The 16,655-nt window shown below is 43.3% G+C and overlaps 2 protein-coding genes across 7 annotated transcripts in view; one reads left to right on the plus strand and one right to left on the minus strand.

Moving 5' to 3' along the window:
* LOC138818193 (FIGNL1-interacting regulator of recombination and mitosis-like) overlaps positions 1–11,764 on the minus strand; it is a 36,113-nt gene extending 24,349 nt beyond the window's left edge. Inside the window, exons 1-8 of one of the 5 annotated variants that reach the window (XM_070009148.1) lie at positions 11,607–11,764; positions 10,594–10,633; positions 8,444–8,532; positions 7,124–7,228; positions 6,186–6,326; positions 5,388–5,553; positions 2,707–2,791; positions 1,000–1,138 (exon numbers count right to left, since the gene is read on the minus strand). In XM_070009148.1, coding sequence (XP_069865249.1) covers positions 1,000–1,138; positions 2,707–2,791; positions 5,388–5,553; positions 6,186–6,326; positions 7,124–7,228; positions 8,444–8,532; positions 10,594–10,633; positions 11,607–11,717 — 876 coding nt within the window. In that variant the 5' untranslated portion in view covers positions 11,718–11,764. The other 4 variants (XM_070009147.1, XM_070009150.1, XM_070009151.1 and 1 more) reach the window with 4 other exon arrangements.
* An 85-nt stretch (positions 11,765–11,849) lies between these two features.
* Positions 11,850–15,121, plus strand: LOC138818198 (histidine protein methyltransferase 1 homolog). 2 transcript variants are annotated; one of them, XM_070009168.1, is made up of 2 exons: positions 11,850–11,994; positions 13,704–15,121. In XM_070009168.1, exon 2 carries the CDS (start codon positions 13,904–13,906, stop codon positions 14,996–14,998), a length of 1,095 nt encoding a protein of 364 aa, XP_069865269.1. In that variant the 5' UTR covers positions 11,850–11,994; positions 13,704–13,903; the 3' UTR covers positions 14,999–15,121. The 2 variants fall into 2 exon arrangements, with proteins under 2 accessions (XP_069865269.1, XP_069865268.1); XM_070009167.1 differs by lacking the exon at positions 11,850–11,994 and adding an exon at positions 12,162–12,293.
* The last annotated feature ends 1,534 nt before the right edge of the window (positions 15,122–16,655 follow it).

The raw sequence follows: 16,655 nt of genomic DNA on the forward strand, positions 1-16,655 counted from the left end.
GGAAGTTACTAAGTGAGATGTTGACGACACAGATCACAGGACAAAGAAGGGAACAACCTCTCTGCAAGGGTCAAGTAACCTTCCCTTTTCAGCCAGCTGAGGGAACCTTGCTGAAAGAGATCTAAAGGTAGAACAGACAAGAGAAAAGGAACAGCTGTGAAAGGAAAAAGCTAGCCGCTTTCTAACACAATTCCTCACTTCTTCGCACTTCCAGAACTCTTCTCAAAGTTCTACCCCCAGCTACGCTCAGTCCTTCCTGATTATCTCTACTCCTAGAGTTGCCAACCACAAGTTTTAGGCCTGGATGAATTTCTATGCTTCAATTCCCACAGCTGCTTGGTGGAGAAGAATACAGACATAAATGAATCTGTACCATCTTGCAGGTTCACAAGAGAGATTGAATAGTCCCTATTCTAGGAAGAAATTTCCAACTCATTTCCCACTCACGTGATTACATACGGCTAGTAGGCCCTAAGTAGTTAACCTAGGGCTGTTTAAATAAAATTAGAGCACCAGTCTGAGAACAAAAAGTAATTGTTATAGGAAAATGAGCTGTAACTGTCCACCTTTTACAGACTTTTAGAACACTTACCTGTTTTACAAACAAGACACCAATTCAACACTGACTTCTTGAAGTCAGAATATAAATAAGTACATACCAGTTTCAAAAAACTGATATACACGTACACACAGGTATCACTAAAGATTGCAATAAAGATATTTTTGTCTTTGACTGTGGCTATCAGAAAGACCTATTAGAAAAAAAAAAATTTTTTACATCTCAGGAGAATGCCTTGAGCAACCATGATGAGAGATATATAAACTCTGGAGGTGATAAAAACAAATTAATGAAATGTTCTGAATAAAATACAATTATCAACCATAAATAACCCTACAAATTATTTACTATTCTTCAGTACAGTGATCCATATATTCAAGTGTAATTAGATAACTGCAAAGGAACTAAGAATTATTTCTAGTGCTATTAGCCAAATTTACCTGTGATTCTGACTGTGTCATCTGTTCAGCCAACTGTAAACAAGAATGGAAGGAAAACAGAATGTCTTCGCATAAACTAGAAATTATATCTTTGTGTTTCAATTGGTTCTTTACAAGTGACTGGTGCTTAAGGCTCTGCCTAAATAAAAAAGAAAACAAAAAAATCACTACAAGTAACACAACCAATAACTCAAGACAATATCTTTACAGTACACTTATATTCAAGGTGATACATTTTATTTCTGAAGCACCTGAATGTATTTAAGTTAGTACCCAATGTTTCATTTCCCCGTGTCAAGTATCAGCTGAGCTCACTCCATTCCGGACATTCTGTCAGGCCCTGGCGCTAAGAACACAAATGAACACCATCTCTGCCCTATCTGTATGAGTGTGAAATAACTGCAAGAATAATTATTACAGTGTGGTAAATGCTAAGATGCAAAAGTCTAAATGCTACAATTAGGGACTTAATCTTATTCTGAAAGTCAGGTTTTCAAAGAATATACTGTCATAAAGATAACCCTGAAGCTGAGAACTGAAATGTAAACAGCAGTAAGCAGCATGTACAGAAGGAGAGAGAGAAAAGCAGTCAAAAATGCAGGGAAAGGAGAATTTTACGTGCTTGAGACTATCATGAGATAGGCTAGTGATTGAAGCAAGGTTCAGAGAGGTTTTTAGGTTGTTACAACCTAAAATCCTGGTACAATAGGATAGCTTTTAAGTAGCATAATGACACGATCTGATTTACTTATTAAAAGGACCACTCTGAGGCAGGGCATGATGGGGTTTATGCCTATAATTCTGCTACACTGAAGCAGAAATCAGGAGAGACATGTCAATCATGGCTTGAAGCCAACACAGCAAAAAAATACTAGTAAGACTCCATTTCAACAAAACAATTTAGGCATGATGGGTGATACACACGTACAAACCTAGCTACCGGGATTCAGAAAGTGAAAATTACTTTATAAATAAGATTATTCTTAAGTCTAATCTTACTTATTATTTAATATTTATATTTATTATTTAATAAACATAAGGAAGGAATTACATTACAGCTCTACAGTATTTACTAATTTACCTAAGCTTAGAAACAGGATACTTGATAGAGGATTAAACAACAGTAGCAGAAGGCAAGTGATACAGGCATAATCTGGTCCACAGATAACTACAGAAGGCAAGTGATACAGGCATAATCTGGTCCACAGATAACTATTTCATATCTAGCTAACTACACAGGCATTCCCATCCTCTGCCCCATTTTAGGAGTATGAGAATAAAGAAGTCCAGCTTGGTTTGGGACTATAGGTAGGACAGCTGGCTTACCAAACAGTAGCTACACACATCCACATACAACGTGTCAAGAATCATTTAAGGAAACATGAATAATCAGGATGCAGGCTACAGAAAACATGTTATAGGAAGTAAAAACTAGTCAGGCACTAGTGGCTAAAACCTGCAATGCTAGCTACTCAAGAGGCTGAGATCTTGGGATCAAGGGTCAAAGGCAGACCAGGCAGAAAAATCCTCAAGACCGTATCACCAATTAGAGAAAGCTGGACTGGAAGCATGGCTCAAATGGACTGGGGTGCCTGCTGTGACTGATAGCGTCAAGCAAGAGTGCTAGGCCCTGAGTTTTTAAAGTCCTGATACTAAACATAAAAAAAAACTTTAAAACCCCACAAAACTAAAAATGAATAAACTTACTTAATTATAAACTTCCACGTATTGGCATGAAATGCTTGATCCATACTGGAAATAACAGAGCAGATGTCCAACAATGAATGGATAACTACAAAGAGAGATAACAGAGCTCTTAGGATATTCAAATGTCCTATGGGCTGTTTCTCCTATATTTAAAAGTATCTCAGGAGGCTGAGATCAGAGGATCATGGTTTAAAGCCAGCCTGGGCAGAAAAGCTCTCAAGACTGCAGCTCCAAAATAACCTGCAAAAATGTGGGCTGGAAGCATGGCTCAAGTGGCAGAGTATCAGCCACTAACAAACAAGCTGAGCTAAGCACAAGGCCCTAAGTCCAAACCCTGGTTCTAGAAAGTTCAAATGAATATTTCAGGATTTGATTCAATTAAAATAGATAATGAAGAGCAAGCAGCTCCCAGGCCGGCACAGTGCAGAGAGTCAAGCAAGGTAGTGAGAAGAGCGTGGTCCTGCAGGCCTGTCTCCTGATGGGGCCACCGGCACCGCTTGAGCCCCTTTAGTTTCTGTTCCCTGAGCCTCTGGGCTGGGCCAGCTATGGCATCTGGTCTTCCCAGGCAGGGGAGCCGCGGCCTGGGCCTGCTGCTGCCCCACTGGGGAGCTGGGTAGGGGCCAGAGCTGCTGAATCCACTATTCTTTTTGCCTCCAAATCCCCTTTCCTGCTGTTGTTCCAGTTTTTCAGTTCTCAAGCAGTTCTCAACAGGCTCTCAATGCAGACATACGAAAAAGTATTTATTGAATGAACTGACAAGATATCTAAGATTTGCTGTTAGTAACCAACTAGGGGTAGGGACTGTGGTGCAATAAAGATAGGAATAAAGCTGGGTGCCAGTGGCTCACGCCTGTCATCCTAGCTCCTCAGGAGGCTGAGATCTGAGGATCGCCGTTCAAAGCCAGCTCAGGCAGGAAAGGCCATGAGACTCTTATCTCCAATAAAAACCACTCAGAAAACCAGAAGTGGCACAGTAGTAAGTACTGCAGGCCCCCAAGTGGAGGGCAGAGTCCCAAGACCACCATCCACTGGGGGTCATTGCTGTCAGGAAGGAAGGTCATCTGCACAGACCCTCCTAGAGGAACAATGGTAAAGATCCAACCAGACAGTGGAGGATGGAACACCCAGAGAACCATCCACTGGGGCTCCTATTTTGGCCACAGAGAATGATAATCTGCTCAGACCCTCACGGACTACCAACAGCATATTCTGGAACAGAGCCTCCCTCCCACCCCCCCACTGAGGTTTGTTTGTATGGCAGAGGAGAGGCTTCTGAATGACCAATGATGACAAATGTCCAACCACTGTGGACCCAAGCAGTGGGAACAGAGCCCCAGGGTGCCATCTACTGGGTGAACATCTCTACCCCAAAGCTGAAGGGAAGGCCCACGGGAACTGGCTGCTGAGCAGTGTCAGCAGCTGGAAAGATTAAACCACGCCAGGGTCAGGCGGCCTCAAAGGTCACCAACACAGTGCAACTCGACTTGAGCCCTGCACCAAAGCAGAGGTCACCAAGGCTCTGCGATTCAACTTGACACTCAAAAGAGACAGAGGTCACCAAGAATGAATCATGTGACTTGAGACCCAAAAAACTGCTGAACCTCTTGATATCAGGGTAAGCTGAAAGCACAGGACACTGAACGACGCCAGGCCACCTCAAACACCAACAAGGGGCCTAAAGAGTTGCCCATTTATGGACAGCTTTCTTAAATTCAAAACTACGTTTCATTCTACAGCCAAAAAAGACAAGAGTACAAAGTCACCTTGATCAGCAAGAGCAGGCAAGAAGATGAGAGTCCCCAATTGAGACCACAGCTGCTGAAATCTAGGCTGCTGAAACGAATTCAGCAACAGAAGGCACCAAACCAGACAAGGTCACGTCAAGCACCAAGATCAAGAATCAAACTGTAAGCCCCCAAACACAGCACAGCCCGCCCACTGGACTCCTAGAACCACCTTGCCCAACGAGAAAGAACGTTACCATCCGCCCCAAAAGACGCAGCCAAACCCTTGGGCTATCATTCCAAATGTTAAACTTCATGGACCCTCAATGGCCACTAACAATGTATATGTCACAAGTCCCCTAGGAAAAGGGGGCCCAGCCACTGGACTTTTGGCTGCCAGGCGTAATTTGATGACCAAAGAGACTTAACCACTCAATGATGGCTCAAGCACAATAAGAGTATTTGTCAGAGCTGAGAAGCATTTGAATAGCAGAAAGCCAATTTCAGTGCCAATATCCCTTGTTATTGTCCCCTAAGGGAAAAACTCCAAGTGCTTCCCAAACTTGGATGAAGTCAGTGAATGCCTAACGCCTCACACCAGACCTTCTGCCTTAGCAAGTCACCTCATGTGAATGACAGACTTGCCCAGGTCAACATGTGATTGGTTCTAAGAACATACTTCTAATTGCTTCAGACATCACCCACAGAACACCAAATGTTGGGGACCAGATTTCTTGCTATGAGTTACGGTAAAAAAAATCTGAAAACTACTATCTCAGTACATGGACTATGTTATAGAGCACAAAGTAGCAGAGCTTGCTTTGTTAAAGCTTACGTAAATGTGTAGTAAAGAACCAAAAAGTTTTACACTTAAAAAGCTGGACACTTACCCACTACTGAACAGACATCGTGAATCACTAGAAACAATATTGTAAACAGCAAGTTTCCTTCACTCACCTATTACCATATCCAAAATATCACCATTTGAATCTACTGATGGGTCCAGCAAAACTGCGTCCACCAATTCCATCAGCTGCTTTTGAAGAGAGTAAGCTTCCTTGAAAAGAGCCTGGAGAAGGTCCGACACTAGGTGCAAACGTCCAGAATACACAGATTCACTGTTCTGATCACAAAAATGTAAAAATAAGAGCAAATGTAAGCCTTATAAAAAGCTCAAGAGCCAAATTTAGTTTAACTCATTCTATCAGAGATCATAAATGTAACACTTTTAACCAAACTACATATTAAAACACCTGGTTTTAGTGCATAACTGTTTCATGTAATTTTTATAGAGATTAAGCATGTGTAAAATGATCTCTCATTTTCATGATCTTTCAAATACAGAATTAAGACAAAAAGAGTAAGTGTATGGCATTTTAGCACAGTCACCAAGTAAAATTATTAATTAGTATTTTTAATTTCCTCAACAAATGTAAATATCAAAACTGCCTATGCCCTATAAATTCTTAACCAAGCTTTTGTGCATTAAAGCTACTTCAGTAATGTAGAGATGACTAAGGGTTAACTTCCCTCTGTAGAACAAAGTTCAAGCACTTACTCATTAAGGTGAGGAAACACAAAGACTATATGACACAAAGACTACAGTACTTCTGTGATTACATACAAATAAGATAGAACAAAACAGCCCTTAATTAAGGGGCCACTCTTTAGGACTACACTTTAATCACTTATTTTTCTATTTTAGTTGGCACTTTGCCACTGAAACTAAACTACTTATTTAGACCTATTACTTACCTTACAATGTACAAATGTACTTCTGATTACATGAAGGACAGAAGAAGGGAGACTATGAATTTTTTCTAGAACGACTGATTCCTGGGTGGCGCAGACATGCTGAACACATCCTGTAAGAACTTCCAAGACCTGTACCATCGTCTGGAAATAAGATGTTTCATTCTAAATGTAAGTTTCTGTGTACACTAAAAGAGATATCCAACAATATGCTGTGTGCTAGGGGCACAGCAGTGAACAAAACTCTTCTCTTTTCACAGAACCACAAATGTTAAACCCACTGGCTAGCAATTTGAAAGCCTAACCCACACTTCAACGCATACTGCAAGCATTCTACATATACGCCTTCAAACTGCAGGTAGGGTACTATCTTGTTATTTTTCCTTTTTTCATAGGAAAGCAGGTATATACCTACTATGAAAATGTATAAAAGAACTCAGAATTCATCTTTCTATATTCATTTTAAGTCATCACATTTATTCCAAAAATACATGGCATTTATCAACAGGATAAAAATTGTTTATTTACTTAAAAAGAAGAGTTTCACATTGCTGGGCACCAGTGGCTCATGCCTGTCATCCCAGCTACTCAGGAAGCTGAGATCTGAGGATTGCAGTTCAAAAATTTTCTGCCCAGCCCGGGCAGAAAATTCCGTGAGACTCTTATCTCCGATTAAACCACTCAGAAAACTGCATGTGGCGATATGGCTTAAGTAGTAGAGTGCTTGCCTTGAGCTGAAGAGCTGAGGGACAGCGCCCAGGCCCAGAGTTCAGGCCCCACAACTGACAAAAAAAAAAAAAAAAGAGGGTTGTGTCACTATCTAGCCTAGGCTGGCCTAAAACCTGCAAACCTCCCGCCTCAGCCACCCAAGTGCTAGGACTACAGGTATAGAGACAGCTTACTCAGCTGCTCTTTCTCCCTTTCTAGTACATTGAACTTACTTGTAAAATATTCCTCAGAGTGGTCTGGATTTCTAAATTTTGGCTTGACAGACCTCCAGCTTGACTGGTTAATTCATATATCATGTCATCAAATAACTTTACAGTCTATGGGGGGGGGGGAAATCATAGGAATGACTTATATTTATAAATAGTAATACAAATGACTAGAATAATAAAGATAAATGTTTAAAGAAAAAAAAGCACAATAGGTTGACTTGACTTTACATTAGTAGCAACCACTCATTGTCTAGCTTAACAACTACAGCCAATTAGGTTAAAAAATATTAATTAAAGTTTTCTACAACACAGTCCCTAAATTAAGCCTTGGGAAGAAATGTACATTTCTATTATTTCAGCCTATTTAATAACACCACTAATAGTTAATAAAATCACTCAGTTCATTTGCAGATGCAAAAAATACAAATAATTCATCTTAATCAGAATTCATGTGGGCATTTACAAAGCTACTTTCTGCTAGTGGTCATAATTTATAATGAATAATCTATTCTGACTACTTTGCTTTTCTGACCAATTCAAGATACCCTTCTTAAATTAGGACTACAGCATGTAATCTCACAACTAAACTTTTTGTCTAAAAAGTTAACTGTAAGATCAAATGTAATTTTAAAAAGACCCGTTAACACTCACATCTCAGCTTTCACTAATAGCTAGATGTTTTTCTGGTAGTAATGAAAAGGTTCTAAGAAATGTTCACAGAGCAAATAATCAAGTGACTAAGCAAAAGGGATTCTGATGACTAAAAGGTAAACTTAGAAATCTGCCTTAGTAAAAGACAAGTTATCCTAAATAATTTTATTTTGACACCAAAATAACTTTAGTTCCCTCCACTTAAAAAAGACACATACATCTAAAACAGTAACAATGCAGTCTGTGAGTTCATGTTTTCTCTTAGTTACTTGAGCTTACAAATATTCCAGCTTTTCTTCTTTCAAAACTTTAATAAATTTTGGCTCTATTTAACCATTATGTATTACAGAGAATATAAAACAAAGTGACTTTGCTAACTTCCCATTCCATATTTGCATTAAAAGCTTAAAATGTAAGTATATTTAAAGGCAATCATAAATAATGTAAATTAATAAAGGACCCATCAATTTAGTGAAGGATTTGAAAAATGTTATATTTTATCACCCAATGATCAAACGAACACCATTATAATCTCACATCCCATCTATTTTTACTACTTATTTTTATTTTGTTTGATTTAAAGAAAGAACCATAATTATAAATTTTTAAAAAAAACTAAGGCTAGGCTTTAACAAACTTTATAACATGTAGATTAAGATAAGCATACTATACCTTTGGTAACACTTGTGAAAAGAAAGCTTGTTCCAGTGTTAGGTGGTTCATATGAGGTAAAAACATCTCTATAATAACTTTCAAAATTTCTGCAAAGCAAAATAACATTTTGGGTTTTTTTGGTCCGGTCGTGGGGCCTGAACTCTGGGCTTGGGCACTGTCCCTCAGCTCTTCAGCTCAAGGCTAGTGCTCTACCACTTGAGCCACAGCGCCACTTCCGGCTTTTTTCTTATGTGGTGCTGAAGAATCGAACCCAGGGCCTCAGGCATGCAAGGCAAGCGCTCTACCACTGAGCCACCTTCCCAGCCCCAAAATAACATTTTGTAAAAACACTAAATCATGACAAATGTGAAAATATGTAAGTACCACCAATCTAAAACTTTATCAAGTTTCAAAATCCATGTTCTACATAAACTGTTAAGTATTTAATAGCAAAAAAGTCTATAATAGTACAAATAATAAAAAATCAACATATCTATCTACTATCTACCTATCTATCTATAGCTAAAAAACAGTTTAAATGGAAGAGGATATATCTAATAAACAGGCTCTTCTATCATTAAGATGTATTTTAAAACATGCAAAACAATTTCACAATACTTTAATAAAATAAAACAGTAAAAGTCCAGTTTTTTGTTTTGCTTTTTTTGCCGGTTGTGGGGCCTGAACTCTGGGCCTAAGTGCTGTCCCTCAGCTCTTCAGCTCAAGGCTAGCGCTCTACCACTTGAGCCACAGCGCCACTTGCGGCTTTTTCTGCATATGTGGTGCTGAGGAATTGAACCCAGGGCCTCATGCATGCAAGGCAAGCACTCTACCACTGAGCCACCTTCCCAGCCCCTAAAAGTTCAGTTTTTATGTAATCATGTAGACCCAAAGAACAACAGGCTGATGAGAATGAAATTATTCTCATGGGAATCTTAACTATTTCAGACTTGTGGACATTTTATTAGCATTTCTAATTCTGTGTACATCTTAGTGCTTTACAATAAATATGCAGAACTTTTTATTTTTTTTTTTTTTGGTCGGTCGTGGGGCTTGAACTCTGGGCCTGGGCACTGTCCCTTAGCTCTTCGGCTCAAGGCGAGTGCTCTACCACTTGAGCTACAGCGCCACTTCCGGTTTTCTGGTGGTTTATTGGAGATAGGAGTCTCATGGTCTCTCCTGCCCGGGCTGGCTTTGAACCGAGATCCTCAGATCTCAGCCTCCTGAGTAGCTAGGATTACAGGCGTGAGCCACCAGCGCCCGGCAAATATGCAGAACTTCTAAGGTCAAGATAAAAACAACTGTTACTTTGAAGGAAAAAAAAAAAACAAAACTCAGACCTAAGTGCCAGTGGTTCAAACCTAATGATACAAGCTTCTCAGGAGGCTGAGATCTGAAGATCAAAGTTCAAAGCCTGCCCATGCAGACAAATCCTTGAGACTCATCTCCAACTGATCAGCAAATAGTCAGAAATGGAGGTGTGACTCAAGCAGTAGAGCATCAGCCTTGAGTGAAAAAAGCTAAGGTAGAGTGAGAGGCTCTGAATTCAAACAAACATGCACACAACACACACCTCAAACTAGACTCCTCAACAGGCAATTCAGAATCATAAGTAAGCATACAATCCACAAGCAAGTGAAATACAAAAAGAACGTTAACTCAAAAGGAGTAAAGAGAACAGGCCTGAACTCTCTACTCTTCCGGCTGAAGTAGTCAATCACAAGACTTAATACGATAGCTGAAGATGAGAAAGTCAGATTTTTCCAAGGGGCAAATTTGTTTCGCCTGCTCAAGTAGCCTTTACTAAGTGAGAAAAGTACTTTCTAAATGACACTAAACATGTTAGAGGTTGAAGGTTACTGAGTAAACTGAAAATTATGTTTTATATAGGTCTAATCACGTGTTAACAACACGGAAGAATTACAGTATGCTTACACATAGAGCACCGTATCACCCACAAATCTCCCTGGCACCTAACCAAAATGAAATTTCAAATTTAAACTGTGACCTGAACAAATTTACCCTTCTGACAGAAGTTTACAGAAGGCAGAAATAAAAAATGATCAAATGTGAAGGAAATGAAACTGCCGTTATATTTACTGACATATGTGGAATTCAGACATTAACAACAACTAAATAAATCATTTAAACAAAATAACTTTACTTACGGATATGCTCAGTCCAACTCTCAGAATGCTGATACATGGAGTAAAATATAGTTAAGGAAGATACAAATAGCATAACAATAGGATATTCATTACTTACAATAAATCACAAAGAACTCCTTGGAAATGTATCAGATTCAAGAGACCGAAATTAGACTCCAAGTACTGGCTTACTTTTACATTGAAAACTGAAAACGTTTATTAAGAAAACAACAGTACTGTGAAAATACCTTAAGGAAATGCTTTAAGAATTGCTGAGGTAGAAGTTCACCTTTTCAAACTGTGTAGTTATGGCTTTTGACGTGAAAAGCGGGGTTATTACTTCTCTCTCCACAGTGTTTGCGTCATTGGTATCTACCTTTAGTCGAACCTATCTTACCCTCCTTCCCGGGATGACACTGGGCAGCTCTGTGTTCACGGGCTGCTGTGAACCACGCTTGCACCGCGACCGAACAGACCCAGCTAGTTTTCTGTGAAACCACGTTATCATGAAAGAACCTGTCAGCGAGAGAAATGAACGCTCCTGCCCATCACGGTAACCCCAGAGCTCGGACACCGGCACCTCGGCACGTGTTCGCAGCCGCCGCGGTGATGCCGCGCGCCCAGGAGCCCACGTCGAGCTCCGCGAGGTGGAATTCATCGAGAATGTTCCATCGCGCAAGCCCCGAGGCGGCGGCGGCGGCAGGCCGCGGCGGGCCCTGCTCCGCTCCCCCTCGCGCCGCCCCGCCCCGCCCCGCGCCGCCCGACCCCCCCACCCCGCCCCGCGCCGCCCGCCCGACCCCCCCACCCCGCCCCGCCCCGCGCCGCCCGACCCCCCCACCCCGCCCCGCCCCGCGCCGCCCGACCCCCCCACCCCGCCCCGCCCCGCGCCGCCCGACCCCCCCACCCCGCCCCGCCCCGCGCCGCCCCCCCACCCCGCCCCGCGCCGCCCGACCCCCCCACCCCGCCCCGCGCCGCCCGACCCCCCCACCCCGCCCCGCGCCGCCCGCCCCGGGCGAGGCCACCGCCAAGGATATGAGCAGCCGCGGCAGGACGGACGGCAGCTCCCGCCGGCACGTCTCCTCCGGCCAGCCGCTCACCTCCTCCAGGGGCGCCGCGCTCGCCGCGGCCGCGCGCTCCTGCGCCATGCTCCCTCCGCCGACGGCCGCGAGCTCCTACCGCTCCCGCCGCCGCCGCCGCCGGAAGGGGCGCCGTCCCACAAGGCTTTGCGCGCCCGCTACCACCATAGAGAGGAAGCGGGCGGCGCGTCCCCGGATGAGGGACGCTCGTCGCTGGCCGGCAGCCCGCGGGGCCTCTCTAGCCGGCTGGAGGCCTCGACTCACTGCCGAGCGCGCCTCGGCGCGGGGTGGCGCGGGGTCCGCGCGCTGCGGGGTTTACACCGGGCTGAGGCGGCCGGGAGACGAGGTAGGCGTGCTGCCGCAGGCTGGCGGCCCGCGGCCCCGGGGGCCTCGAGACGGCGGCCCCGAGCCCGGCCGCTGCGCCGCGGACGGGCCGGGCTCGGCTTCCCGGCGTGGCCCCGCGCACGGCCCGTGCGTGCGTGCGTGCGTGCGTGCGGGGCGGACGAGGGCGTCGCGTCCGGTAGGCCCCGTCGTCTCCCCAGCGCGGGCCGCGGTGAGCGCGGGCCTTGCCGCCACACGGAAGTCTGTATTACTTCATTCAGGGCAGGGGACGCGTGGGACGCCGGTTTGGACCGAACGCTTTAGGTGAAGTCACCTGAGTGAGCGTGTGTGCACACGCCAGAACGAACGTGTGCACGCCAGTGTGTGTGCATGTGTCAGGACGTACGTGTGCACGCACCAGAGCGTGTGTGCACACGCCAGAACGAACGTGTGCACGCCAGTGTGTGTGCATGTGTCAGGACATACGTGTGCACGCACCAGAGCGTGTGTGCACATGCCAGGACGTACGTGTGCACGCCAGAGCGTTGTGCACATGTCAGGACATACATGTGCACGCGCCAGAGCGTGTATGCACATCAGAACGAACGTGTGCACGCGCCAGAGCGTGTGTGCACATGTCAGAACGAACTGTGCATGCCAGAGCGTGTGTGCACATGTCAGGACATACATGTGCACGTGCCAGAGCGTGTGTGCACATGTCAGGACGTACATGTGCACGCGCCAGAGCATGTGTGCACATGTCAGAACGAACTGTGCACGCGCCAGAGTGTGTGTGCACATGTCAGAAGGAACTGTGCACGCGCCAGAGCGTGTGTGCACATGTCAGAACGAACGTGTGCACGTGCCAGAGCGTGTGTGCACATGTCAGGACGAACGTGTACATGCTAGACCGTGTGTGCACATGTCAAGATGTATGTGTGCACGCCAGAGCATGTGTGCACATGTCAGGACGAACGTGTGCACGCCAGAGCGTTTGTGCACGTGTCAGGATGAACGTGTGCATGCCAGAGCGTGTGTGCGTATGTCAGAATGTAAGTGTGCATTCCAGAGCGTGTGTGCACATGTCAGGACGAACGTGTGCACGCCAGAGCGTGTGTGCACATGTCAGGACATACGTGTGCACGCCAGAGCGTGTGTGTACACGTCAGAATGTACATGTGCACGCCAGAGCATGTGTGCATATGTCGGAACGTACTTGTGCACGCACCAGAACGTGTGCGCACATGCCAGAAAGTACGTGTATGTACCTTAAAGCCACGCTCCCTAAATCAAAATGCAGCCTTTAATCCCGGTGAACTTTCTTAAGCAGTACCGTAAGTGAGCAGATGGTGCAGGTTTAGAGGATGGATGTGTCGGCACAGCAAAGACAGCTAAAAGACACGAGGTGTCCGGGCCGAAAGCCGTGGGCTTCGTACAAATGGAGCAAAAAGCAAAGCCCTGAGTTCAAACCTCAGTGTAGCGAGTGTGCGTGCATGCATAAGTAAACAAACAAGCAGCATTTAAATCTTGAACTTTTATGTTCATTCTGCTGCTACCATGGCTGCTGTTGCTGTTCTTAATTTACTTTCTTCTCCAACTTTTGAGCGTAAAAGTGTTTTCCCAAACCTAATACACACTTATACAGCTACTTTAGAAAAGGGAGATATATGTGGAAAACGACTTGATATTCTAGACATTTTGGTTTAATCATTTTTTTTTATTTTTCTACTTTAGGGCTAAGTTGAAAGAACAAAGAACCCCAAAAAAATCTTTAGAAACATTTCTAAGTGCTTGTCATTGTGTATAAGCAGCTAAACAGAAACTGACCCAACAAAAACTCATTGAATAACTGAAGCAGATTTGAGTGTATCATCACATTGTTAAGAAGTTGAAGCATCTTTCTTTGAATTGAAGGATTGGGTGCTGAGAAGAAGATGACCTTTCAATTTAATTTCACAATAGAAGACCAGTTTACCACCCTTGGGGACGGAGTTTTGACCCTGGATTCCTCAAAAGAATCCTCAGCCGCAGAAAGTGGAAAAGGAACACAGAGGGACAGAAAATGTCCCACAGCAGCATTTGTGGTGCCTCCGAATCATTTGTTGAAAACTACATCACTGGAAAATTCAGACCCCTCCCAAGACTCTGCTAGCACACTCAGTGCAACAAAGGGACCGGGGGATTCAGAGCCAGGTGAAAATCAGCCCTGCTTGAGAGTTGCCAAAGAGCATGCGATGCCTGAAGACATAAAGAAGGTGTTAGAAAATAAGGTCAGAGAAATGTTACCAGGTCTCCAGCAGGTTAGACTGTCAGTGGTGAAAAACAGCTTGTTGAAAGGGAACTTCCCTGGAGAAAGCCTTTCCTCTCACTCTGATTTGATTCCAGGTGTTTACGAAGGAGGCTTAAAAATCTGGGAATGTACTTTTGATCTTCTGGCTCATTTCACAAAGGCCAAAGTGAACTTTGCTGGGAAGAAAGTGTTGGATCTTGGCTGTGGATCAGGGTTGCTGGGTATATTTGCATTCAAAGTAGGGGCCAGAGAAGTTCATTTTCAAGATTATAACAGTTTGGTGATTGATGAAGTGACTTTACCTAATCTCCTGGGTAACTCGACATTGGAAGATGAAGAAAACGATGTAAAGGAACAGGTTGTGAAAAGATGCAGAAAATCAAGAGTAGCACAGGAATTAGCTAAATGTCGTTTTTTTTCTGGAGAATGGTCTGAGTTTTGCAAGCTTGTACTAAGCAGTGAAGAACTCTTTGTAAAATATGACTTCATTCTCACCTCTGAAACTATTTACAACCCAGATTATTATAGTGCTTTGCACCAGACATTCCTCCAACTGTTGGGGAAACATGGAAGGGTGCTTTTGGCCAGCAAAGCACATTATTTCGGAGTTGGCGGAGGTGTTCATCTTTTTCAAAAGTTTGTAGAAGAAAGGGATGTATTTGAGACTAGAATCCTTGAAGTAATTGATGAAGGACTAAAGAGGTACCTAATTGAAATGACATTTAAGTATCCAAGTTAAATATTTGCCAAGAGACCTAAGTGAAATAAACCCAGTGACCCAAAACTTGTGGATATTCGATTTCTGTTCTTCTACAATTTGTTAGTTCCACCCCCCACCCCGAGATTATAGAGTTGGTTTAGTTTTGTTTCTACAAGTAATAAGCCAATTATATTACCCACCTGGTATTTGCTGGGTGAAACTGAGAAAGTATCTGAACATTTGATGAGATCTTGGTAATCATTTTGTTGAAAAGTTTTCTATTCTCCGTCTTCATTCTGTTTAACCCTTCTACTACTTTTGGTATTACATAAAATGTGAATTTCTTTGTTCTTTTTTTCCATGTCTAGATTTAGGTCACTAAATGGTAGTTAACCTAAATATTAGGCCTGCTAGAACTAGGAAGAAGATTTTTCTTTTTTAATATTTGCCTTATATAGTAAGGAATTGGAGCTGCGTGGTTGAATTCGTATTGAAATGAGACACTGAGGAATCTGATAAAGAATATAAAAGTGATACAGATAACTTAATGCTTAAAGGCTGACTACTTGGAGCTGTGTTAGAGACCCTAAAGTCTTGATAGGAAGACTGCTTCAGATTCAGGGAGCAAAAAACAATAGAGTAGGGACTAAAAGGAGGAAAAACATTTTAATGTTCTTATTAGCTCTAGTGCAAAAATGTTCATGTCTCAGCATCTCTGAAGTTGATGTCTGCCACATTAGCTATAAAAACAACAGTACTGTATTTTCTCTCTTGGAAGTATCATAAACCTCCAGCTTAGATTTTATTAAATATATTTACTTGAGGTCCATCAGTGAGACCTTGTATGGCATCTTGATTAATACTTAACAACCTTGGGGCTGGGAAGGTGGCTCAGTGGTAGAGCGCTTGCCTTGCATGCCTGAGGCCCTGGGTTCGATTCCTCAGCACCACATAAGCAAAAAGAAAAAAGCGGGAAGTGGCGCTGTGGCTCAAGTGGTAGAGCGCTTAGCCTTGAGCTGAAGAGCTGAGGGACAGCGCCAAGGACCAAAGTTCAGGCCCCACGACCGGACCAAAAAAAAAAAAAAAAAATACTTAACAACCTTGAAAGATAGGTATCATCCCCAGTTCAGGAAGGACCATGACTGACAGTTTTCAACATTTACCACATGCATGACAGATGAGCTTTACTAACATTCAACATTTTACAATCCTTTCATAGATAAGTTGAGACAAAAGAATGTTTTACCAATCGCATCCACCTCTCATCATCTTTAAACAGACTCTCAACTGAAGTCTTTGTAAAGCTTTATACTTCCACCACCTAGTGATGTGAACCCTACCAATGTCTGTTTTCATCACAAATACCAAAGATGTGTGTGTGTATGTGTGACGTTTGGTCCGTGTGTGTGTATACATATTATGTATTTCGTGTGTATATGCATATATAATGAGTCATTTTTCTGGGAAGGGCAGACTCAAAAGCTTGCTGTTGCTAGGCAGGTGCTCTACCACTTGGGCCACACCTCCTGCTTTTTTTACTCCTATTTTTGAGATAAGGTCTCACTTTCTGCCATATAACCTGTAAAAGTAAGATCATCTACAAAGAAAGTTGTCTTAGGGAAGTGCTTTGGGGTGATACCATTTATCAATTTGAAAGAAAAACACTAAAGATTATAATAAGCAGCACCACTTAATT

The sequence above is a fragment of the Dipodomys merriami genome, unplaced genomic scaffold (genome assembly GCF_024711535.1).
Source record: "Dipodomys merriami isolate MVZ:Mamm:240054 unplaced genomic scaffold, mDipMer1.0.p SCAF_72, whole genome shotgun sequence".
In the NCBI taxonomy this organism is placed as follows: Eukaryota; Metazoa; Chordata; class Mammalia; order Rodentia; family Heteromyidae; genus Dipodomys; species Dipodomys merriami.